This window comes from Convolutriloba macropyga, chromosome 12, assembly GCF_964194025.1.
Source record: "Convolutriloba macropyga chromosome 12, txConMacr16.3, whole genome shotgun sequence".
Lineage (NCBI taxonomy): Eukaryota > Metazoa > Xenacoelomorpha > Acoela > Convolutidae > Convolutriloba > Convolutriloba macropyga.
The window spans coordinates 34,992,539-35,019,816 of record NC_134479.1 but is presented as its reverse complement, the minus strand read 5'-3'; the positions used below and the strand labels follow the sequence as shown (position 1 = coordinate 35,019,816).

The 27,278-nt window shown below is 32.8% G+C and overlaps 1 protein-coding gene across 1 annotated transcript; it reads left to right on the top strand.

The window, feature by feature from the left end:
* Positions 1 to 7,438: 7,438 nt before the first annotated feature.
* Positions 7,439 to 25,714, top strand: LOC142350751 (growth hormone secretagogue receptor type 1-like). The gene is made up of 2 exons (XM_075402705.1): positions 7,439 to 8,258; positions 25,463 to 25,714. The coding sequence occupies exons 1-2, from the start codon at positions 8,186 to 8,188 to the stop codon at positions 25,675 to 25,677; spliced, it is 288 nt and encodes a 95-aa protein (XP_075258820.1). The 5' UTR covers positions 7,439 to 8,185; the 3' UTR covers positions 25,678 to 25,714.
* Positions 25,715 to 27,278: the final 1,564 nt, after the last annotated feature.

The window sequence follows — 27,278 nt, the reverse complement described above, 5'->3', positions numbered from 1 at the left end:
TATTTGTTCTCTCAGCAGCATATAACTCTAAACTACCATCAATTGGAACATTAAAGCTTATTCTCTATCCAGATGTATTAGAAATTAGGACTCTTCGGAAAACTTCTTTCACACTTGCCTTTCACGTATCAAAGACGAAATTCAATACACTAGGAACACCTTTCCTAGAAAAATATGTTGACTCGATCAGATGTTCATCTCATACACTAGAGATTAAACACTATCACGAGTAGAAATCACTCAAATTTTGTGATGCATCAACAAAATCATCTCCATACTATTCACGGTTATTTCCTGTTATTGGTGAACCTCTAATTTCAACCCTTTGAACATAAAATTCTAACTTACTCTTTAACAGCATATGAATGTAAAAACAAATCCCGAAACGAGACTATTCTCTATGCATCTGACTTCGCATTTATACCACTCCGTAAAATTATGTTCTTCTCTATAATGGATATTAATAATATTGAATACCCTTATCAATCAATTATCCAAATAATGATACAAAATCGTTTAAATCACCCACTAACACATGCAAAAGGACTAATTGGATATGCACAACAAGATGTTTCACTAAACGATTAACAAACAAAAAAATATCGCTTTAATGAACTCACAGAAATCATGGATGCTTATACCTCAAATTATCTCACGCATGGCACATCAGAAACAATTTAAAAAACTCTAAACCTCACTAAACAACAAGAGCGTGAAGATAAATCACAACAAAAAAGGTTTCATACACCATTTGACGTCTCAAAATTCACGGAGTCCGACCAAGATTATGTCAAAATGTTCAATTTCAAACACACAAAACTAACACAACCACAGTTTGAAAAATTAGCACAACTTCTCACACAATTCTTAATTCGATGTAGGTAAAAACAAAGTAGAACAAAATGTACCTTTGAAAGCAACAGCGGTATTTAAGAAACAAAGAGCAACACGCATTCCCCTCCAATTGCAAGATCAAGTACAACACTTACTCGATAATCTAACACATTTTGATATCATAGCCCCTGTAAACACAGATTCACTCACTACAGGAAACACTATAAGTAACCCAGTAATTATCCTTAAAAAGGGGAATCACAAAAAACGTTTTAGACGCTAGCCAACTAAATACAATGAATGACGAAACAAAATGTAGTTGGCCTATCGAACCTATCGAAATAATACTAACACGTATTAAAGGGACAATTTTTTCTATAGCAGTTACGAACCGGGCGTAAAACCAGATGCCGCTAGATAAACCATCAAATAGACGCACAGACTAAGTTACAGCAGGACAACAATACTGCTTTAAACGCTTATTTTATGGCATTTCAATTGGCTCAGCAGCTTTTTCATCTTTCATGAGTAGCATTTTCAAACCACTGATTTACAAAAATAAGATCATCACATATCTTGATATTTTCATACCAGACACTACAACAGGCACAATGTAACAAGCACTCGATCATTACCAAAAACTTCTTAAAAATGAAAATCTAAAAGCTACTCCAGATAAATCCTTCTTTTTCTTAGATTCAGTTAAATTTTTAGGACACCAAATTCAAATCAATCACATACATCCAGAGAAATCTATTATCTATCCAGATGTAACAGGATCTAGGACTCTTCGGAAAACTTCTTTCACACTAACCTTTCACGTATCAAACACGAAATTCAATACGCGCTAGGAACACCTTTCCTAGAAAAATATGTTGACTCGATCAAATGTTCATCTCATACACTAGAGATTAAACACTATCACGAGTAGAAATCACTCAAATTTTATGATGCATCAACAAAATCATCTCCATACTATTCCCGGTTATTTCCTGTAATTGGTGGACCTCTAATTTCAACCCTTTGAACATAAAATTCTAACTTACTCTTTTACAGCATATGAATGTAAAAACAAATACGCAAACGAGACCATTCATTATGCATTTGACTTCGCATTTATACCACTTCGTAAAATTATGTTCTTCTCTATAATGGCTATTAATAATATAGAATACCCTTATCAATCATTTATCCAAATACTAATACAAAATCGTTTAAATCACCCACTAACACAGGCAAAAGGACTAATTGGATATGCACAACAAGACGTTTCACTAAACGATTTACAAACAACAAAATATCGCTTTAATGAAGTCACAGAATTCATGGAAGCTTATACCTCGAATTATCTTACGCACAGCACATCAGAAACACTTAAAAAAACTCTAAACCTGACTAAACATCAAGAGCGTGAATATAAATCACAACAAAAAAGGTTTCATATACCATTTGACGTCTCATAATTCACAAAATCGGACCGAGATTAAATCAAAATGTTCAATTTCAAATACACACAATTAACACAACCACAGTTTGAAAAATAAGCACGACTTCTCACACAAATTGAACAAGGCTACACTACGTCTTAATTCGATGTAGGTCAAATCAAAGTAGAACAAAATGTACCTTTAAATGCAACAGCGGTATTTAAGAAACAAAGAGCAACACGCATTCCTCTCCAATTGCAAGATCGAGTACAACAATTACTCGATATTCTAACACATTTTGATATCATAGCACCTGTAAACAGAGATTCACTCACTACAGGAAATACTATAATTAACCCAACAATTATCCTTAAAAAATGGGAATCACAAAAAACGTTTTAGATGCTAGCCAACTAAATACAATGAATGACGAAACAAAATGTAGTTGGCCTATCGAACCAATCCAAATAATACTATCACGTAATAAAAGGCCAATTTTTTCTATAGCAGATATGAACCGGGCGTACAACCAGATGCCGCTAGATAAACCATCCAATAGACGCACAAACTTTGTTACAGCAGGACAACAATACTGCTTTAAACGCTTATTTTATGGCATTTCAATTGGCTCAGCAGCTTTTTCATCTTTTATGAGTAGCATTTTCAAACCACTAATTCGCAAAAATAAAATCATCACATATCTTGATATTTTCATACCAGACACTACAACAGGCACAATGTAACAAACACTCGATCATTACCAAAAAAATTCTTAAAAATGAAAATTTCAAAGCCGCTCCAGATAAATCTTTCTTTTTCTTAGATTCAGTTAAATTTTTAGGACACCAAGTTCAAAACAATCACGTACATGCAGAGAAATCTAAAATTGATGTATTTTTAATATTACAACCACCCAAAAACAAAAAAGAAATACTAAATTATGTTGGATTTCTCACTTTCATCTCAAAATATATCTACAATTTACAAGTTATTTTAAGACCTTTCTATCTCCAACTCCGGGATACAACAGACTTTACATGGACTCCCAAACTACAACAATTATTTGACAGAGTAAAAAAAGAACTTACAGATGGAAAACTCCGTCTCGCAAATCCTAACTCAAAAAAACCCTTTTATTTTTTATGTGATGCCTCTAACTATGGCATTGGAGCTGCACTTCTCCAAAAGAATCAATTTGGACAAATGGAAATAGTCTCAGCAAACTCTCGTTTATTTTCCACCACTGAACTCCGACTCTCAACCATTCTTCGAGAACGCTCTGCAATAATCTAAGCACTCTCAGAATATGAATTTCTTATTCAAGATTCACAACACCACAACCCAAATCACAGAGTGTAAAAATTTGAATTAGTTCTAGTGAAGTTCCCGAACTTACACATAGACACTACAACAACAGACACAATGTAACAAACACTCGATCATTACCAAAAAATCTTAAAAATGAAAATCTGAAAGCCGCTCCAGATAAATCCTTCTTTTTCTTAGATTCAGTTAAGTTTTTAGGACACCAAATTCAAAACAATCACATATATCCAGAGAAATCAATTATCTATCCAGATGTAACCGGAACTAGGACTCTTCGGAAAACTTCTTTCACACTTACCTTTCACGTATCAAACACGAAATTCAATACACTAGGAACACCTTTCCTAGAAAAATATGTTGACTCGATCAAATGTTCATCTCATACACTAGAGATTAAACACTATCACGAGTAGAAATCACTCAAATTTTATGATGCATCAACAAAATCATCTCCATACTATTCCCGATTATTTCCTGTAGTTGGTGGACCTCTAATTTCACCCCTTTGAACATAAAATTCTAACTTACTCTTTAACAGCATATGAATGTAAAAACAAATACGCAAACGAGACTATTCTTTGTGCATCTGACTTCGCATTTATACCACTTCGTAAAATTATGTTCTTCTCTATAATGGATATTAATAATATTGAATACCCTTATCAATCAATTATCCAAATAATAATACAAAATCGTTTAAATCACCCACTAACACAGGCAAAAGGACTAATTGGATATGCACAACAAGATGTTTCACTAAACGATTTACAAACAACAAAATATCGCTTTAATTATTTTACAGAATTCATGGAAGCTTATACCTCGAATTGTCTTACGCACAGCACACCAGAAACACAAAATTCTAAACCTCACTAAACAACAAGAGCGTGAATATAAATCACAACAAAGGGGCTTCATATACCATTTGACGTCTCATAATTCACAGAATCCGACCGAGATTAAGTTAAAATGTTCAATTTCAAATACAAAAAATTAACACAACCACAGTTTGAAAAATTAGCACCACTTCTCACACAAAATAAACAAGGCTACACTACGTCTTAATTCGATGTAGGCGAAATCAAAGTAGAACAAAATGTACCTTTAAATGCAACAGCGGTATTTAAGAAACAAAGAGCAACACGCATTCCTCTCCAATTGCAAGATCGAGTACAACACTTACTGGATATTCTAACACATTTTGATATCATAGCACCTGTAAACACAGATTCACTCACAACAGGAAACACTATAATTAACCCAGTAATTATTCTTAAAAAATGGGAATCACAAAAAACGTTTTAGATGCTAGCCAACTAAATACAATGAATGATGAAACAAAATGTAGTTGGCCTATCGAACCAATCCAAATAATACTAACACGTTTTAAAAGGCCAATTTGTTCTATAGCAGATATGAACCGGGCGTACAACCAGATGCCGCTAGATAAACCTTCAAATAGACGCACAAACTTTGTTACAGCAGGACAACAATACTGCTTTAAACGCTTATTTTATGGCATTTCAATTGGCTCAGCAGCTTTTTCATCTTTTATGAGTAGCATCTTCAAACTGCTAATTCGCAAAAATAAGATCATCACAAATCTTGATATTTTCATACCAGACACTACAACAGACACAATGTATCAAACACTCGATCATTACCAAGAAATTCTTAAAAATGAAAATCTCAAAGCCGCTCCAGATAAATTTTTCTTTTTCTTAGATTCAATTAAATTTATAGGACACCAAATTCAAAAAATCACATACATCCAGAGAAATGTAAAATTGATGTATTTTTAAAATTACAACCACCCAAAAACAAAAAAAAATACTAAATTTATGTTGGATTTCTCACTTTCATCTCAAAATATATCTACAATTTACAAGTTATTTTAAGACCTTTCTATCTCCAACTCCGGGATACAATAGACTTTACATGGACTCCCGAACTACAACAATTATTTGACAGAGTAAAAAAAGAACTTACAGATGGAAAACTCCGTCTCGCAAATCCTAACTCAGAAAAACCCTTTTATTTTTTATGTGATGCCTCTAACTATGGCATTGGAGCTGCACTTCTCCAAAAGAATCAGTTTGGACAAATGGAATTAGTCTCAGCAAACTCTCGTTTATTTTCCACCACCGAACTCCGACTCTCAACCATTCTTCGAGAATGCTCTGCAATAATCTATGCACTCTCAGAATATGAATTTTTTATTCAAGATTCACAACACTACAACCCAAATCATAGAGTGTACAAATTTGAATTAGTTCTAGTGAAGTTTCATAACTTACACATAGTTTGGACGGAAGGAAAAAACCTTTCACTTCCTGATCTCTTGAGTCGTTCACTTGTGACGAACGCCTTCTTAGAACAGTTGAAATTCCTGACTTTATTAAATACTTTGTGACACATAACCAAAATACTCAACCTAAACATTGTCACTACGCTGTATCAAAAGAATATATTAACACACTAACTACAAACACTACTGTAGAATCACCACACTTTCCAATATACTGACAAGTTAAAGACAATTATTTTAAAGTACAACTTGACGATGACCTTTATCTTCCCGTCTCGTATCACGAATTTAATATTAAAGCAAGCCCTTTAGAACAATTACAACAAAACAAAACACAACAATTTAAACAACACCGTTCATTGTTAGACACCTATCCTATAGTACAACACACTGATGTCACCTTAAATACAAATAAAACAGAACCATTTACACAATTTACTCTCTATGAACAGCCTTACACAGTGCAAGAAGAAAGGTGACAATTATATTCAATTACACTGCCAAATACCTAGGTTTTAAAGTGTGGACAATTTTTTTTATGGGTCGAACTTTTTTTCTCATTGATCAACCCTAAGTTTTTTATAGGGAAACCAGCTGATTTTTTTTACAACTGAAATAGGCGAGAACAATTCTTTCCAGTAATGGAAATAGGTCAATCGCATTCTTTCGTGAATTCAACAAATTCGGGGCTGTTGCTTTTCATGAATGCTCTTGGCGTTTCTTCACGGGGATTATAAGGCAACTTTAGTTGGTCAACCAACACCAGTGGGGGTAACATTATTTCCTTTGTCTTTCATTCAAAATCTTTTGTTTAGTTTGAATAATATTTCTGCAAGCAAAAGTTTGTAGCTGAATAGTTGATTAAATGTTGATAAAATTTCATCTGTGGTTTATGTTTGCTGCAACAATCTATGCCTACATCATGCGCAGAACAATGTATTTTGACATGTTAACACTAGTAAATTCAGAAACCATTTTTTTAGTCAAATTCGCGAGAATATGATTAGACTGAGCCAAAATTTTGTCGTTGAAAATAGAGCAATTTATAATCTAAATTTTAACAGAACTATATTTGAGTGAATTCTATTCTTGTTTTGTTTTTATACAATTTTGCTAGTTCATACTCATGTCTAATAGTTGTTCTCGAGCGGAACAAATTTCCTAAACTAAAGTTTCTTCCGCGGCCAATAATTACTTTTCCGCTATTTTGTTCCCGCAAATTGTTGTTTATTTTTTCCGATTCTTGGTTACGGCAAACAGTTACAATAACTATCGCCAAATTGAAGCAGCCCAATGTTATAAAACATAAAATGGAAAGCCATGACGCACGAAATTGGGGCGATAAACTGACTTTTATACATAGATATTCGCTATATTATTCTTTTCCCTTTTTGCGGAAACTATATTTTAATTGAACTGAAACACTAATTATGTCTGAAAACTCAGCCAGGCTAGTCCGTATTATATTTTTTCTTTTATTATTATTGTTCTCACGGAATATGATTATTTCAGGCGGAAATATTTGCGAGCTATGCTCCTAAAATGCCTCAGGAAAATTTGGAGTAATTCGATTTCTATTTGCGATACAATTTCACACAAAAATTGTGATTCTATTATGATCAGCGCAGTTTTTTTACTTGATTGTTTAAGGTCACTAAAATGAAATTTTGGTCCAATAAGAACGCTCAATTTTGAATATTTTTTAGCGCAGAAAAAATAATTTCGACCCGCACATTTTTATGCTTACAAAATAATGCAATCATTGGTTAGAGATAAGAAAATCTTCAATTTTTGTTGCGTATTGATTTTAACACTGACGGTTATATGTAATTTTTAGTTTTTAGACAGCAATTTTAAAGGAATTCAAGTCTTGGGCAATGTTTTCCCTAAAATATAAGTTTTAATACTTGCTTCTGTTTTCCCTTGCTTCTGTATTACTATTTATAAATATTGATATTCTTCCTTATTATGAATTATTGTTGATTTTGTGAATTAATCATTTTGAAAATGTTGAAATTTAAATCCCATATCATTACATTACAAATTATTGCAAAGCTCGAACTTTAAATGACGCATAACCATGACGAAACTTTAAATAACTTTCACGAGAAATTGGTGTTATAAACTTGATATTTTTGTTGGAGAACCAAATTGAACAAATTAGCCCTTCGCAAAATTTTACCCATCGCATGAATTCAATTTTCCCATTTTATCTCAAATTATAAATTCTGAATATATCGATTACATTAAAATTACTATTATAGTAACTTTGTTTTCAAAATTTTTGGAGATGGGTAATTTTACATTCCTATTTGACGTGTTCAGTTGTGTTTACGCTGCCATTGCTCTTCCCGGAGTCTTTGGTAAGTCATCGATAAAAACTTAAGTTTATAAAGAGTTCACCAAAGTCACAATCGGACAGATATTTTGGAGGATACAAATAAATGCGCTATTTGAATTTTACAAGATAACAATGCTATTTGCAAGAATCTTGTAAAATAGCCTTGCGCTTGCAAGAATCTTGCAAAATATCTGTGCGTTTGCAAGAACCTTGCAAACTAATCTTTTTTGAAAAAAATCTTGCGAAATAGCCTTGGCCTTGCAAGAATCTTGCCAAATAGCTTTGCGCTTGCAAGAATCTTGCAAACTAATCTTTTTGAAAAAAATCTTGCGAAATAGCCTTGCCCTTGCAAGAATCTTGCTAAATAGCCTTGAGTTTGCAAGAATCTTTCAAAAAGGACTTGCAACTGCAAGCCCACCTTGGGTTTACAAGAATCGTGCGAGAAAAGTATGCCATTTGCAAAAATTTTGCAAGATAACCGCTCATCTTAATGCTTCTTAAATGTGTACTAGCAAATTAATCCCTATTGGCATTCATAGAAAAAACCGTTCCCAAGATACCTTTTTCTTAAATGATTATCAATTAAAAATTTCCAGTGTATATTGAATCAAGCATGGTCATAAAAGTTATCTAAACGAATTTTGGGTATGGAGATCGGAAGACAAAAAACCATCATAGACTAATTGAAGAGACCCATATTTAAAAACCTAAACTTTAAAAAATTTGAAAAAAAAACTATTATAAAAATTTAACTTTCAGGAAAGCAATAGCGTCTTTTCAATATTTCAATCAGATCCTTATTTGTCGACAAAAACTTAATCATTTTAGCGTGAACTTGACATTAGTAGAAGTACTTATAAATTTAGACAGCTGTTGGGTTGACGTATTTGGTTAACCATATTTGCATTTTTGTTTTTCGGATAATGTATTACTTATGATTTATAAGTGTTATTGATTAGTTCTTAAAACAGTTTTTTACTCTTTCAAAAATACTTCATGTTAATTTACAATCAAGAAGAGAAATGATAGTTGTCTTAACGGATTGAAAAAAATTGTTTTCCAATGCAGTTTTTATCAATTTTGAAAGTTCGAGGAAGTTGAAATTCCGCTAAACGTAGCCAGCACGATCTATAGGGCCTCATTTTTTTCATAGTGTCGTTGAAATTGAAAAATTATCCCTTGGTTTTTGTTCGTTGGCAAAGTACAACAAGTATACATATCAAGTATTTTTCAATTATTTATAAGACTGGTTATTTTGTACAACCTACAAATATTCTTTTTCACATTACATTTTTTCCAACGAATGAAATTTTTAACCAGCCATAATAAATAGGTTTTTAAAAGAAGTAAAACATTGAATGTTTTAATAGTCAGCTAATTTTTTATTTGCATCACGCATACACTTAATTGTATTTTCAAAAAGAAAATTTAGTTTTGAAACGGCTGTAAAAGTCTCATTGGATTGACAAGAGATAATTGATGAGGACACGAAATCTAAAGAAAATGTTTATTTCAATTAAACAATGAATATGATACCGTAAACAAATTCATTTTTAAATTTTTTTGATTTATATTACTTTTTAAAAACGCTAACAAAAATTTGCGTCCAACATAGTAGTTATGATAAATTGTTTGTAGTGCCAATACCATACAATAGTCAAAAAAATTACAAACATTGTACTGATACAATTGATTACAATGTGCGACCAAAAAAGGTTTCCATTAAAGCTATCCTGTTTGTTTCCAGGCGCCTCGCGCAAGAGTTTTGCATTTTTAGTTGGAGAAAAACTTGATTAAAAACAAAATTTTACCAATTTGAACAGAAGTTATCAGTTGATAAAACGGTATTTTTAACGACCAAAAGGATTAGTCGTTTGCGCTAATGGAAATGAAAGAGTTTGTTGAGCAACTCCTGGCTGCCAGTTATATAAACATTCTTAAAAGTATGGCAAAATTATTTTTTGTTCGCCTTTTTTGGTGTAATTTAGCGCAGTTTCTAGCGTCAAATGAACTTTTACAGTCAGAGAAATGCCTTTGACTCTTTGTCTACTAGTTTTTTCTTGCTGTCCACATTTTCTTTTTTTCATTATTTCATTCAAATAAGAGTCAGCTATTATGGTTGAAAAAATTTTGCTTAATATTTGTTTCTAATTTTGTTTTACCAGGAGTTGTTTACTCATATTTGATCGATGTACTCGTGCTTACGTTTCCAGAAAATTACTTTGAAAATTCCTAAACATTCAGAGCATTTATCATGATTAGACGTCATATTGCAGTGTGATGACCTGATTAGAGGTCATTTTGTAGCGTGGTGAACTGATCAGAGGTCATGTTGTCTAGGAACTTGACTTTCCCCATAAATTTTCTAGCAAATAAATTTATAATTATTTTTGAGTTACTTTTTTGCGGAGGGAATTTAATTGATTTGTCTATAATTTTTCAGCATAGTTTCTCTTTGGTATGATACTTTAACATTTTATTAAGGCAAGAAAATGAAAACCATTTGTAAAGTTCGATAAATGTACTAAATTTGATATAAATTGATATCGTTGTGTTTTTTATGTTAAGTTTGCTCGAGAAACAATTTGCACTTTTTTTTAAATTTTGTGATCAACTAAGGCAGACAAGGCCCATATTAAAATTCTTTTATTTCCCCTTCTTGTTTTTGATAACAGTAAAATTGCACCATTTGAAACATTCTAGGAAAATTTACCTCATACAGCCTTGCGAACTTTTGTTTATTTTTTAAAAATATTGATCACATAACAAAACTTGATAACAACGAACTATTCCCTTTCGGTATAACTTTAGATCATCTGAAAGAATGAAGAGCTGACAATTAGATAAATTTTGTTAAAAATATTATTTGTATAAACTGATCATAGGTCATTTTGTGGTGTTGTGACCTGATTAGACGTCATATTGCAGTGTGATGACCTGATTAGAGGTCATTTTGTAGCGTGATGAACTGATCAGAGGTCATTTTGTCTAGGAACTTGAGTTTTCCATCTTTAATGCCTCGAAGCGAGTTGATTTAATGGAAAAGAAATCTTAGAAGTTCTCTCCAGCGAACTCTGATGCATTTAGTATAATTATAAATAGAGAATAAAATTAATAAAGACAAAATTTTAACAAGGGTTAAATTTTGCCTCGGGGGTGCAAAAACTAGACTGTTAGAAGCAATTTTTACTCATTTGTCTTGATTTTCTGCTAATAAAGGATGTCGATGGAAATCAGAGTTATGCCTGAAAGAGGAAAAGTATTTCTGAACATTTTCTTTAAAACGGAAGCTTGTTTTAAGACACTCAAATTAAAACGCTTCCTGTCTTTGATAATCCTTAATTGAAATGTCCTTCTTCTTTGTTTTTGAACACAATGGGACGTTTTTGTGTCTCTATAAACGCTAGTTTCTGCCGAGGAAAAGTTGCAACCCACATTTTAAAAGGAACCGTAATTATAGACTTGTTGAAAGCAGAGCGGAAATTTGAAACCAACAGACTTTTGTTTTGCTTTTGCTCCTTTTAGAATGCATTTGAAAAACGATCTCAATGACGTCATGATTCGCTTTACATTGGCAAAAAATGGCTCAAAAATTATAATTAGAATATCATTGGTCAATATCTGACGTAAGCAAAATCCCGGTTTGTGAAACGAGCATGCCATTTTGCAAAAATCTTCGTTTTGTGGGTTGATATCCGCGTTGGCCAAAAGGCATTTTCCCATATAGCCCCGCCCCCACCACCTTCTTAATTGTCATGCCCCCCCCCCCAACATTTACAGTAAATAAACAATAACAGGAGACTAATAATTTATAGAGGATGTTATGGGAAAGACCCGGACAAACTGAATATAGTCATGCAATCTATGATTTTTCAATATTTAGTACGGCACGCTAAAGGTAAGTTTTCAGCTAACGATTTTCTAAGAAAACAACAAATGAAATGCTATGGCCTTCTATTACAACTAAATTAATAAGAATTGCTTAAAAGGTGCCAATAATAAATTGGATTTTATGCCAATTACAGTAAATGTACCAAAATGGAGGACTCTAAGATAACAGGCTGGGGGTACAATCGAAAAACCCAACATTTTAACTGTTTTGTGGTAAATGTCTCATGAAACCGCCTTTCGTTTTTTTGTCTCGAAGTTAGAAAATATGGTGCGCTAACCGCATACCTCTGCTTTTCAACGACAAGCTTCAAATTTTAGTTTTTTTCTGTTGTGCTGCTATTCGGCTTCTAATGTCAAGAATTTAGCTGTTTATGTAACAACCCACGTCTGCATGCTAGCAATTGATCCGGCAAGATTACAAGGAAAGGTAATATTATTACAAGTTTACCTCGTATTTTTCGTTTTGAGAAAACATATCTCCGCTAATTAGGTTCGATTTACCGACTAAAGCACAATTCTAATTCTTTTCTCTACGATTTATTCAACCCACTATGATATAAAATTGCACACAAGGACCCCGCAGTCGCTTAGCCCCGCAATTGGTTTAACCTGAAATCGGTTGAAAGCCAAAACCTTTCATTTTTGCGTGCAAATGAATAATTATCTTTTCTATGCTTCAAAGGAACTGAAGAATACAGAAAAACTCACCCTCAATAAGTTGGAATTTTGCACCCTGTGGTTGTTTGAAGTCACAAAATTATGACAAGATGATTACTTAGCTGTACCCGGAGGTTGGTGTCAGAGTAAATCAGCACTGAATCAGTATTATAACATTCTGATTTTTAATATGGCCAGTAGTCTGTTCATGTCCCAATTAACTCGGGCCAATCTTAATTTTTGAGTAAAAATTACTGCATGAAAAATGTATGATCAGCTTAAATCCCGCCAAAATGGTTTGCTTTATTTGCGATTCGAACTTCCGCTTGGGCACTTGTAACATTTATGTTGCGTATCAAGTCGTAACCACTGAGTTAAATGAGCTTTGTGGAAATTTCCTACAAACTAGCTTATATATAAAAAGTGTGTATACTACTATAGTATTTACCAGATATAAGCTACAATAGTATGAAATTTTTCTGCTCAGACTTAATTTTGGGGTATAGGTAAATTTCAGACTGTACAGGATAAATTTAGCTTGGGCTAACTCCATGAACTCAATAGAATCATAATGAAGAATAATTGCACATAAAGAAAGTTGAAATATTCTGGAGATGCAATGTTTCAGAACTGAATTAAGTTTTTACACTTAAAATATGCTGATTAAGCGCTGAAATGCTCTGAGACTCAAGTCCGGGTAAGACTTTGATTTACACAAGACAAGTCTCATCTTAATAAACTGCACTTTGACCTGAATTGAAGTAGTTGAAAAGTTGTCTTGAACTATAATAAGAACAAACTGGTACTTTTAAGCAAAATTAATCTGAGCAACTGCAAAACCTATTCTCGACATAAGTTGAACAGTAATTTGGTCAGAAGTTTCAAGCATATTTAAATTCATGTTTTTGCTAGCAGCCATGCTGTGATAAATGTACATCTAAATGTTTCCAAATAGGGGTCTCATCATACAGCCAAAGACAGAGATGAAGTGCCTTTACGAGTTATTTTTAGGGCCTTCCGCTCAACAACATGAGGATGCGCAAAAAATTGAGATTAGTTTCAAGTAATGCACAAAAATACAAATCAATTCATACAGAAAACTATGAAAAACTTGTAGTAGTTTTGAAGAAATGAATATGAGTTTAAAGCTTGCAAACCTCATGACAACTCTGCCCTTCATAAGCTCTTCTGTGTTTTTTTGGGGGTGGGGATTTTTGTTTGGCCGTAGCATTCAAAAAATTTAGTCTCTTCCTACAATTTAGCCAGAAATTTCCAGGCTGTCAACACTATTTTTTCAAGTAAATTAGCCAGCATTTTATAGAACAGAAATACGGCTTTTCTATTTTTGACGATTGAACTATTTCTACCGGTGTATGTATTAACTCCTTCAATTTAAAATAACCTAAATTAGCTTTATTTTCTCGAAAACTAAGAGACAAAAAATAAAAAATTAAAGTCGATGTGTTAACTGCTAATTCAAAATATTTTGTTCTGCTTCCGGTCAATTCGCACCATTTTTGATCTCCATTGTTGAGACTAATTGGAAATGATTTGGACTAAATTATCTTTAATTACAAGTTCTTAAAATTGGGTTGAAGCAATTTAGGGGGTAACTTGTTGACTTTATTAATATAGGGTATAAAAAGGGTATATAGAAAGGGTATATAGGGTATAAAAATTATACGGATTTAAGGGAATAGCGTTGAAAAACCAGGACAACAAAAAACAATTCAATTCTTTCCTTCGTAGAGAAATAGTTGAATAGTCAGGTCTATCACATAATTCTTTACTTAAAAAATTGGGCCTTCACCCATCTCTTGCGCGCCAAATTATCTTTCAAAACTTTTTTAATTGAACAGCAAATCGTTACTGCAACTTGAACACTACGTTAAAAAACAAAAACAACAAATATCGATAACAAAAATTTCTATTGTATATAACAAAAATTTCTGGCTGCTTTTTAACATCTACAAATTAGTTGTGCATTTTTCTAAATCTTAAAATCCAAACTATCATTTGTTTTGCTCCATAGAAACCATTGAGCTATCATACACTAGTGGATTATCATGGAACAATGGGAGTAGAGACGTTTTTTTAAACTTATTGGATGTCATTCAATAATTTTTCAACAAATTGCTTCAATTTGAAACTTATATGAATATTTAATTTTACGTAGTTATTTCTCTCTAATTTCACCGCTGGTTCTGAATCCTGCCATTGCTTTCTTGACCAGGCAATTTGTTTCCCCAGGCAATTTTGTTTTCCATTAAATTTTGCTGATCTATTTCTGCAAATGGAAATTTTTATAAATTTTTGTTGACCAAACAATTAATGGGACTTTAATCAGGAATTACATGACATAATTATTTTTTTGCATTTTTCCTAATGACAAATAAGAAGGCAGACCGTTAGAAAGTGTTGTGTGTGTGTCACAAGCATAGATTGCAATTGGACAAAACTTAGACTAGTAAATCCTTTTACTGTGATCTGATGTAGCTTAATTCACCAATCAAATCTTACAAGATAACCATTTCCTATGCAAAGATAATTGTTTTGTTTATTTTTTCAAGTATCCTAACTGAAGATACATGGTGAAATTTTTATATCTCTTTCTTTAATTTTTTTTTTTCTAATTGTTCATGAAATTAATCATTACAATTAATATTCGCGCAAACGAAATAAAGTTCTCGTCAAAATATTGCATAAAATTATATGCACTGTGTGTTATCTTCAGATAAGTTGGTAAAGTGTTCAGATATCGGGGAAATAATGACATCATTCTTTTAAAATAAAGTGCACTCTTTTTTGTTCTACGAATTGCAGTTTAATTACGTCATAAATGAGATTCGACAATGGCACTGCAGACACAGAAAGCTCTCATCAGGAAGTTCTCCAGACATTTTTAATAACCATTTTTACGCCTTGTGATATTCAATGAAATAGGCCCAGTAACTAAGAAAAAAGGGGCAAAACATGATTTTGTATTTATTACAGTCCGTCAACTTGAACCAGATTACATGAGCTGTACCAGATTACCGTGAGCCGAATAGGATGATTGTTGCAACAAAAAATAATTAGATGCTTGATACTAAACATGATAACCAATTATCTAACTCATTATCAAATTCTCCTGTCTTTCTGTGCTCTAGTTATTTAGCATAGAGCATTATAAAGCAACACAATCAAGTAAAAGTTTCTTTTTTACAGCAACCCCCCAGTGATTTTGGAATTTTTATCTTGTAAGATCTGATAAGATGCTGATCAAAAATCTTTATCGTGTAAGATCTTATCTGGTCTTACGCGATAAAAATTCTTCCCTTCGTGAACTTTAATCTTATAAGATCTGATAAGATACTTATCAGATCGTATAAGATGATAATTCAATTTTGCAGAATTGTTATCTGATAAGATCTGATAAGTATCTTATCAGATCTTACACGATAAAAGGTCACGTAGGGTAGAATTTTCATCGTGTAAGTTCTGATAAGACATGTTTTAATGATTTCAAATTAACCGTATAAAAGTTTCAAGTTCCTATGGAAGTAAAAAAAATAAACGGTCAACTCATCAATTCTCAAAACAAAAAACTGCTTGCTGATTCTATTTTTGGCGGCAGCGTTATTCTGAGTCTTAACTACGTACTATGGCTAAACTTAGCAGTCCAATATAGTTTTGGTATTTGAAGAAAATTTTTCAACCTAGTTTGATAATCACCGCCTCAGAAAAAGCCCCTAACACTCGAAAAATTTTCACAATGTCTTATAAGTCTCAACAGACAACATAGGATAATTTTCTCTTTGTTGCTCTAGCACTTAAGTGTTGCAAGTGTTTTATAGCTTTTTGGCTACTGCTTGGAAGCAACTCTTAATTGTCCTCAATATGAAGAACATGCCATAATTAAAGACTTCTTATCGTATAAGATCTGATGAAAATCTTATCAAAAAGATGAGGCATAGTTTTCCGAAATTTTATCTTACAAGATCCAAAAGATTTTTATAAGATCTTGCACGATAAACACTTTTTGTCAGGCAGAATTTTTATCGTGTAAGATCTTATACGGCAGAATTTTTATCTTGTAAGGTCTGATAAAAGTGAACATTTATCGTGTAAAACATTTATCGAGTTGATAAGAAACTTTCATCGTGTAAGACCTGATAAATTGTCTTACAAAAACTCAGTCAGGCGACACATAATCTGATAATTACTTATAAGACAATTTTGTAAGGAATTTTTACGATCTTACTTGATAAAAATTCTCAAATGTCTGGGGACAGTATCAATTAAGATTTTTTCAAATATTTTTCTAGAAAAGACAAAAAAGTTGTAATTGTATAATTTCTTTCGATTGCTAAATAATTGGTATTTTGGGAAAATTCTCTGAAGCCCTTTTTCATCAAAACAGTTTCTCGGAAAATTTTACATTGGTTTTCACAACTGACAAAAATATTAGATAATAGATTTCTTACAATGTTTTGAATCAAGATTAAAAACTGCATTTTCTGCTAAGCTTATAAGCAATTTCCCCGGGTCGAGAAAAAATTGGAAAAAGATGTAAAATAAGCGGTGAAAAATTGGTCTTTTTACAGCAAATTTTGTTCATAGTTTTGCAATGAAATGCGGTGAATGCAGTGAAATTATGTAAGTTCGCCGCTAGAGTAAGCATTGAATTTTAAAAAATTCACCACATTTCACCGCTTACTACAAATCAGCCTCCTTGCACGGATTCAATCTTCTCACTTCCTGCATGTCAGCCACTTTTTATTCCACAGCGCCACTTCTCCCTAATATCTAGCATATTTGTTTTGAATCGAAATCAAATTCACTCTACTTTTTGTTAAACATTCGCGTTGAACTCTTGTAAGATTAGCGGTGAAATTAAAAATTTTAGCGGTGATGTGCGGTGAAATTGGGTGATTTTTTGTAAGTTCGTCGCTTACTCTAGTGGTGAAAGTACATAAATTCACCATTTAAATAAGTTTCAAAAAGATGTATGAGTATTTGTGGTAAATTTCCCGTGCGTCTTTTATTAAAGGTAGCTTAACCTCGTTCCTCGTTGAACAAAAGACCATTCAAAGCGTTATCTAAGCGGTGATTTTATGTTATTACACCACTAAGTTAAGCTGTGAATTTGTGTAATTTCATCGCATTCACCGCTTGTCTTACATAATTTAGACACTTTTTTTCAAAGCGGTGATTTTATGTTTCACCGCGGTGGTTATTTCACCGCTAAATTCAGCGGTGAAATTATGTAATTTTACCGCTACCAGTGGATAAGATTTTTTTTTTCACCGCATTCACCACCTGATTTATGTAATTTGACCGGATTCACAGATTATCCTACAAAATTTTCCGCATTCACCTCTTATCTTGCATAATTTTGCGTTGGATGGCGTTGACAACTCGACCCGAGTCTGAATTAACTAACATTTCTCTAAACGTTGCTATTTTGCTTTAGGTTGAAAGGAAGGTATTTTTGTTGAGAGGAAATATAATTCAATTCAGAATGTTTTTTTGCTGTTGGGAACAAATGCTTATTTTTTATTAGGATGAGTTATTTAGTTCTACAGTTTTTTCTCAACAAAATAATTCTCTTACAGATAGACTTTGATACAAAAAAAGTCACTTCGTAGTTTATAAACTCTTATCCGACTGATTACCAATTCTGTTGGTATTAAAGAGAGATTTCAATAGCTGGAACTTCAATTTAAATTCCGTGGATTAACTTTAAGTTTTCATCATAGAATCAATAATTTTAACATGTGAACCTACTAAGGAAATAAACAACATCAATTGTGCTATCAGAGGTAATAGATCTCATATAAGACTTATTGATCTGAATGTAGCCTTATTTGAGTGAATTTTGTTCAAATTTTGTTCGAATTTTGTAGAAAATTAAAATTTAACTTGGATTAAATTGCAATTCTTTGTATCCACGTATCTACAACGCCCTTTTGCTTTCATTTGATCTTCATTGGAATGAATTTTCAATTAACAAAGTTATCTTTTTCTCACCAAATATATATATATATATATATATATATATATATATATATAAAAGATAACCATCCGTGCTTTGCAACACTTCACCAACAAATTTGTCATTTAGTCAGTGCTTTTGTTCGTGGAATAGAATTTTTATTGTTTGTGAACTGAAAGATTTTCAATATTTCTTGTTTTTCTTCTATTAAAATCTTTGACGCAGACCAATAATTGAGGTAGGCAATTCCAATGATTGTTCTGTGAGCAACCACATACTTAATTGTAATTTAGTCTAATGAAAACGGAATTTCACACACACAGCTTTTTGTCCGCACTGTAAAACTCAAACATTTCTACAGCATTGGCAGCAAATTCAAAAGCAATTAATTTTCAGGAAAATTTTTCAACTGTTTTCCAAAATTATGACTACATTGCGAGGTTTCAACTAATTGTAAAACAGCACTTGTGGAGTAGTTGTGGTTCAGTCGTTGTCCCTACCGACTGTTTGGTTGAGATATTTTTATTGTACTTATCATAAAATGCTGTTGTTCCAACAATCGGTTTACTAGTAACATAATAAACTTTACTTTACTAGTCCGGTTCCGACGTGCAAATTGAGCATCATTATGTTATTTTTTATTGTTCTTATACTTTCATTCGCTTGGCTAAGCCGAAAACGTTAAAACACATTTGGAGAAGTCAGAAAAATTTTAATCCGCCTACAATTTTTTTATGCTTTAAAATCCATTTTTTGTAGACTGAATGTACAAAATGAAAATATAACTTTTGTGAGAGATAAGTGTGGTCTTTTATCACCCAATCACAAAAATTTATCCAAGAAATGGACGAAATATACATGCAGCTGTACTTTTGTCAAATGATTCAGTGATCTTGTGCAATGTTTGCTCTGAAAGTAAAATTGCTTTACATCAAAATTAAAATAGCTTTATTGCCCACATTCCAGCCTTCAAATAGACTAAACTTCAACAAACTTCTGCCTAACCAATTACTATCAATAACTATCTTAATCAATAACTATCCTAATCAATAACTATCTTAATCTCAGAACAAAATAAAAATTCTGAATTTTCTGGTAATGAAAATCAACTTGCCTTAATTTTTTTTCGACAACATTCTTTTATATATATTCGAAGGTATATTTGTTCCCTTGAAAATTTTTCGGTTTTTAGCCTTCTTTAGTTTCCTGTCAGTTAACTTGTATACAGCTTAAAAACATTTTTTTTCTTCCAAAGTATGACAATTTTATGTTCTTCTGGATCTATTCTTTTAGCCACAGTGTTTTCATCTGTTGTTTTTTGTTGCCGAAAAAACTCGAACGCTGCATTTTTTCTAATGACACTGTTAAATTCTTTAAAAATGTTGTACAAAATAGTTCCAACCCGGACCCAAGTGCCATAGTAAATCAGTACTGATTCATGATATTCCAATAGTAAAACATTAACTCATGACTGAGTCATAGCATCCTAAAGGTAAATTACACTCGCATTATGTTCAGACAAAAATCATAACCCAGTTTTTTTAATGAATTTTGCAATCTTAGTCTGAGTTTTGTTTTCATACGGTTCATGAAAAATTCAGAAACAAATGTGAAAATTTCAAAAATTGGTTTTGAGATTGGAGTGGCCACCCTTGAGCATGATACAGCACTATTTCTGAATCTCTTATTGTTGTGATAAACTTATTAAATGGATTAATTGCGTGTGTAACACTGAAACAGTCAATAGAATGAGAGCCCCTTTACTCGCCGACCGGAAATAGTAGCCCGAATACTTGCCCGAATTGACCAATCTCAAGGTGAACGTCAAATGGCGAAGATGATCAGGCGTTCCGCAACTGGAGCGACAAAGCACGTCAAAGCAAGAAGAGTTTTCGGTGACAATGGGTCTCAATCGCCTCAATCAGGCCCATCTGGTGCTGTTTCGCCGCTGCCAATCGGGAGGGGGGGTGGGGGCGACTGAAGCGTGTCAGATCACAGGTGCATGGTCAGATGCAAGTTGCAGGTGAATTACGAATGCCGAATTTAGTACACATTCAGTTTCACGTTCAGGGGTTGACTGATACGTTCTACTGACACGAACTAGAGCATGGAAAATCTACTGCTGACGGGAAAAGCATGGAAACAATTAAACTACATTTAATCATTTAAATGCATCAGAAATACAATTTATTTTAAATAACCACATGATGAATAATTAATTTTTGAATTTCTTATCCAGTTTTCCAACTTACAGCCGATGGTGATTTTTCATGCTGTTCAGTGCAAAAAAAGACTAAAATTTCATTATGATCATTGAAAATACAGTTTCTGAGGTTCATAATGTTCAGCATTATCCCAGAATTTTACTCTGAATTTTATCATGGTCTAATAAGTGCCATGATCAGAGCTCTGCGCATAGTAAAAATCATAATGAAAATTCTATGAATCAGTACTGAATTTTAATGAGGCTCAGATCGGGACCTTTGCATCTCCCATCTCAAACTCATAAATCTATTCAAATTTAAACTGTTTAATCTTCAATTCAATTTCTTAATAAGTAATTGGGTTGCTTAGATCTGGATTTCATGGAGAAAAATGATATGAAAAGAGCCGATAAATTACAAATTACTTATGGATGGCAAAAATTGTATTTTTTGTATTTTGTTTTCACTTGAAGAACAATGATTAATTAAGTAAAAATTTGATACCAGATGCGATTTTGGTTTCTCTTTGTTTGACATGGTGAGGCTCAAATTTTATATAGAAACCCAGAAAATTGTACTTTTTCGACCCACAAATTCTCTCAAGGTCATTTTTTAAGTTTTACTTTATGTTCCCTGCAGCCTAAAGCATTCAAACGGCACACTTTTGTATTTCATGCTGATTTATTTTTATCGAATTTGTATGATCAATCATTTTAATTTACCTAACAAATCTTTAATCATAAAATTTTGCAAAAATTTTTAAATAGACTTTTTTGCGAGCTGCGCTCATTTTAACCACCTCATTATTTTTTGATCCCAGCTTGGTATTCGAGCTCCAATATGGAAAAACGATATCCCCGGGGAAGCAGATGATAAAAAGTGCCGTTTTCAATATCCACCTCACCCGCCAATCGTGAAGCGAAAACAAGGGTGGAACAGGCAATGAAATTAGTATTGCGTTTGAATTAATGGGCTTCTATCTATTCGAATGCAGTCTTCAATCAAATTCTCCCTCGGGCAGAATGTACATTTTTAGCAGACTCTTCAATTATTCGAAATGTTAAATTTTCAGTTAGCTTTCAAAAGCAATACAATTTTACTAAGAAATGGCAAAAATACGTTAATTTATGCTAATGAAAGCAAAAATGTAACTACATTTTTGGTTTCATTAGCATAAATTAATGTATTTTTGACATTTCTTAGTAAGATTGTATTGCTTGAATTTCAAACTTAAGCTGGAAACTCAAGATGGGAGGAAAATTGAAAATAATAAAACTTGATGGGAGGAAAATTGAAAATAATGAACATTTTTGTTTTGATACGTCAATAAATTTTGCAGGCTCTTAATATAATTTTTGCAAAATTTCAGCTGAAAAAAGTTTCTTTCTCGCTTTCGTCGCAGTAAAATTTTTGACGGTTTCTGTCATTTTCTATTCGGTTAAATGCTCTTCGATTTTCCAAGTATATTGTCATGCTTGATCCCAGACCACTTAAAAGAAATGGAATACCTATCAAATTTGACAGTTTAATTAGTTCATCAAACATTCAGTTCAATTGGAGAGCCTTTTTTGTTCAGAGAATTATCAGTGCTTCTCAAATTTGCTGTCACATACAATAGTTCTTTGTCCAATAGTTCTTTGTTCAATAGTTCTTTCTTCAATAGTTTATCGCTTAATTACGTAACACGACTTAACTTTTCTTAACAATAGCTCTGTGGTTACGTAACATGATTATGTAACATTTTATACAGTCTGAACTATATAGTAAATGTCAACTTGAAAAGATAAAAAAATTGGTAAGAAAGAGATTAAAATAATCGGTTCTAAGCTTTTAATTTTTGACAATACGCAAAATTTAAATTCTTTCAAACTCAATCCGCAATTGCCCATAAAACGAGGAAAATGAACTATATTTTGCATAATGTTAAGTATATTATTATAATGCCACTACGATTTTAAAAAAAATCAAATAAATTATGACTTTCGTGAATGTTGTGACAGAGTTCAACCGTACAAAATCATGTGGATTCAATTATTACTTTTTTTTGGTAGCAAGGAAAAAATACTTGAGCCATGTACTTGAAAAACATTAATGACAAAACATAAAACTCATCTTCATATACGGTGTTCTTCTGGAGCGTGAAAAAAAGCAGCGCATGTTTGGTCGATCAAGGAAATAAATTGTAAATAGAGGCTCCTAATTTTTACCTCAGCTTATTTTAAAAAACTCTGGCTACACATAGCCAAAAAGAGAAATGTCCTTTTTGTTTCTTCAAAAAGATCAAGATGTTGAACATCTGAAATTGATCAACAATTAAATCATTTTTTAAGGACTGCTGAATATTCTGATTGTTGAAGGCAACAAAAACAAATAGTCATCAATCAATTCCTATTCTCTCAACCAACTATATCTTGTATGACTGCTATGGTCCTTGGTATAACTTGATAAAAAAGGTTTTCGCCTAATACCAAGACTTTTCGGAGACCGCAAACGGAAGAGCATAAAAATTTTAAAAAAATGAAAAAAATTTTTTCCCGGCATTTTGTCTTGTTGAATTACTACATGATTCGCCATTTAGCTTCTATTTAACTTGAAAAGGTATATTTTCAAGATACACTTTGCAGACAAATAAAAATTCTGTTAGCTAAAAAGAATTAAATGCACGGAAACCTCAAAATCCGTACTAAACTCATCTGCTAAATTTTCTTCATTCAAAATTTGTAGAACATAACATTTGACGGAAAAAGTGGTCATTGATAGAATTGTCTGCAATGCAATTTATTACCAGAGTCTTCTACTAGACTCAAGTAATAAACAAATGTTTCATTACTAGAGTCTACCACACTAAATTTTTTTGAACAAATTTATTCGTTCTGTACTCTAGTTTTTGTGCCCGCAAACATAATAAAAACACTCACTTCAACCTATTCCCTATGTTTGGTTTCTGAGCTGACGGTATTCACTTAAAACATTTGAATGACTTATATATTTTAAGATTTTTCTCTATGTGAAGAATTTTCAATTGTACCGCTTTATATGTAGGAATTATTAAAATGATGCTGATATATGCTTGTGATAGTGGGTTAGTTGCTATTAGATTTCAGTCCCAGATAATATGGTTTTTGAAAGAAAACATGGATGCTGATAATCATTTCATCCTTTCGTTAAACAACAAATGATGTAATTTCTCGGTGAACTATTTCCTTTTCCTTTTTAAAAACTGAAAATAGAGATTCTCTATAATCATTTAACTTTTTAATTATCATTTGATTTTCATTCAAAACTACAACGCATTTTAACATTATTTTAAGAATGTGGCGGAATGAGCCGATTACCGCAGGACGAACTGCTCTCAAATAGCATGCGCGGGCTCAGAATTCAATGTATCTGGATTAAGTTTATTAAGTTTAGGGAAGTCCACTGCTCTACTTGTTTCTCCCTCTACAAAAACCCAAAAGGTTGTCAAGCTTATGTTTTTCTTTAACAGAAAACGTACACTTACAAAAGTTGCTTCAAACTTTGTTCAAGAGCGAATAATATATGGTTTTTGCATGCGTTAATTGGTGTTTATGTGCTTTAACCAAATTTAGCAGATGAAATAATGAATGTACTCCATCAACCAATCAGAGACTGATAAGACTCTTTTCTCTTTTATATAGCGCTTGAACGCTTGATTTCGGTCATTCTAATAGATATTTGCACTATGTGTATACCATTGACTTCGGTGCCATATTATGTTAACACCATAAGTAAATGAAGTTATTCTTCAGTGTTTTACAGCGTCGGTTAGTCTGAGAGATAAGTCTATTTCGCGCGCAGAAATAAGCAGCTCAAACTCTTTACACTTTAAGGCTGTAAAATGAGCCCAACAAGGGTCTGCCTCACAATAATTGGGAAAACAATTCAACCACAATAATCAAAAGTTGAAAAGCAAAAAGTGCTCCTATTGAGACTATTGACGTTCGTTAGGGTTTCAAATCGTACACAAATGGCTGTCTACGGGAAACATAGATCAGCTATCATTACCATTCGATCAGCCAAAGGAGAAGTTTTTGAGGTGTATCATCCAGCACGTTGTGAACAAACACTCTTCTTGCTGAAGTTGTTTAAATAGCTTATTACCATAGAGAACTGATTGCGCCATGAGAAATGAAACTTTTTGTTGACTTAATCTTCAGTAATGAAACGTTTTTTATTACTTTTTATAAACTAAATTACTGTTTAAATTTGAATTTAAAAACGCTCTATCTATTACCAATTTAGCAATACAAATATAACTCGAGGAATCCGGATATCAACGGGAACTTATTGAGCGATGTTTCATGTCAATAAAAAATGAACAAAATGGAAAACTACGATTTTTCAAGTGATTAAAAAATCAACCCGCAAATCAACCCCGAACTTGTCGAGTGACAAAAATAAAATTGAACGAATGAAAAGGAAATATTATTTCACGTGAAATTAGATATTTAAAAATTTGAAAAATTTTCATTTCAGGCAACATGCTGGTACTTGTGGTGATAGCGGTTAACAAGACGATGCACACCACCACCAATTTCTTCCTGGCCAGCATGGCATTGAGCGACTTGGTGTTCCTCTGCTTCAGCATTCCTCTCAACATTTACGTGTTGCAAACGGGAGGAATTTGGAATTTGGGACATATTTTGTGTTCACTCTTCTGGTACTTGATGTATGTAAGTATGGATAAGTAGAGATTGTCCCAAAACATGCAATTCAATGTGATGGCCATTTACATGCCCATATTTCCCCTTATAAGCTGATATAGCAGCCCAATAGTTAGATTTAAGCTGTTTATATGTATTCTGTCCCATAAGGTTGCAATAACCCAACGTTGCAAAAAACGCAAAAAAACGTGCAATTGAGCAATTGAGTGCAATTGAGTAATGTGGACAGTGTTTTTCGAAAAGTTCGATTATTTCGACTTTATGGAACATGCTAATATTGAACGTTTTAGGTTTGATCTTTGGATATACATTTGGTACGCTGTTTTTAAACGTTCGCTTATTGCAGCTTAATGGGACTAGCTATCTTTGCAGTATCTGTAAACCAAACATTCTTCAATTGGTTCACACAACAGGAGCGAGTTTTCAGCTGTCTTTATCTATGATTCCCCGCATTTCCGACTGTTATCTTCGCAAGCATCATTGCTCTTTCTGGCGACATTAATCAATTGTCTGTTTTGTGTGCAGTTTTCACGGGGCAAATTCTGCAAACATTGCAATTTTTTAAGTCAAGAGTACATAAATATCGGGGGGGATCAGCAGGGCAACATTTGAAATGGACGACGCTGAATTTCGTTCCAACTTAAGAAAATTGCATAAATTCTCGATGTTAATACTCGAAAAATGTAACGGCTGCTCTCCTTGTGTTTCACAAAGAAAGTTTTACACCGCCCAGTTCGTTCTGAGTGGTTACAAAATCTGTCCGGATACTTCGTTGATGCAGTTTGCTTTTGTAACTGTATATCCGCTCTGCTGTACTTACCGTTGCATTAACTATTTTAGTTCCGAACTATTCGCTGATCTTAGTTTTTTCAACTATCAATTTGAACTGGATTGCTACAGATCACACAATACGGGATCTCTTTATGTATACCAGTTCAATCCGATAGAAAAAAAACAAATCAAAGACAAAGATATATGTCTAAGACCTGTTTGTGCAAAAATATTTAAAGTTAAACCTAAGTTGGCTTTTGCTGTTTGTACTCACAAGTTGAGAATACCAGAAGTTGGGGTTGTAACAGCTGAATTTCAGCTCCAATAATTCGTTGATGCAAGACACAATAACAGAATTTACTTCTCAAGAATAATATTTTGAATACAAGACACAGTAACAATTTACTGCTCAGAAATATTTCTAGTTCAAGACACAGTAACACGTTATTTACTGCTCAAGACAATTTGCTTTTGCAATATTTTGCTGAGTTATACTTTCAGCCGTTTTCTGCGGCTACTACGTTAAGTTCTGTGTGTTGCTTTTTGTTATTTCCCCCTTTTCTCTTTTTTCTCACGTGACAAACTGTAACTAGAACTAGAACTATAACTATAACTATTAAATGACTAAGACATCAGAAAGTGTTTTGTTTCTATTTTCCCCGCCTATGCAAGCTTGTTATTCCTTAAGCTCAGCTCCAACATCGCCGGCCCTGTTTTCCTTCGTGAAAACATCATCGTCAGTTGGAAGTACTGGAGCGAGCTGCACTATGGGCCTCTTGTAGTATCCATCTTTTGTTCGGATTTTCGCTGATCGAATCACTCCGTCGGAACCTTCGAATGTTTCGGTTATTCGACCC

Excerpts from the sequence above, each read along its gene's own strand:
- LOC142350751 (XM_075402705.1), top strand. The coding sequence starts at position 8,186 with ATGGGTAATTTTACATTCCTATTTGACGTGTTCAGTTGTGTTTACGCT. Across the intron at positions 8,259-25,462 it reads TGCTCTTCCCGGAGTCTTTG|GCAACATGCTGGTACTTGTG; the intron begins GTAAGTCATCGA and ends TTTTCATTTCAG.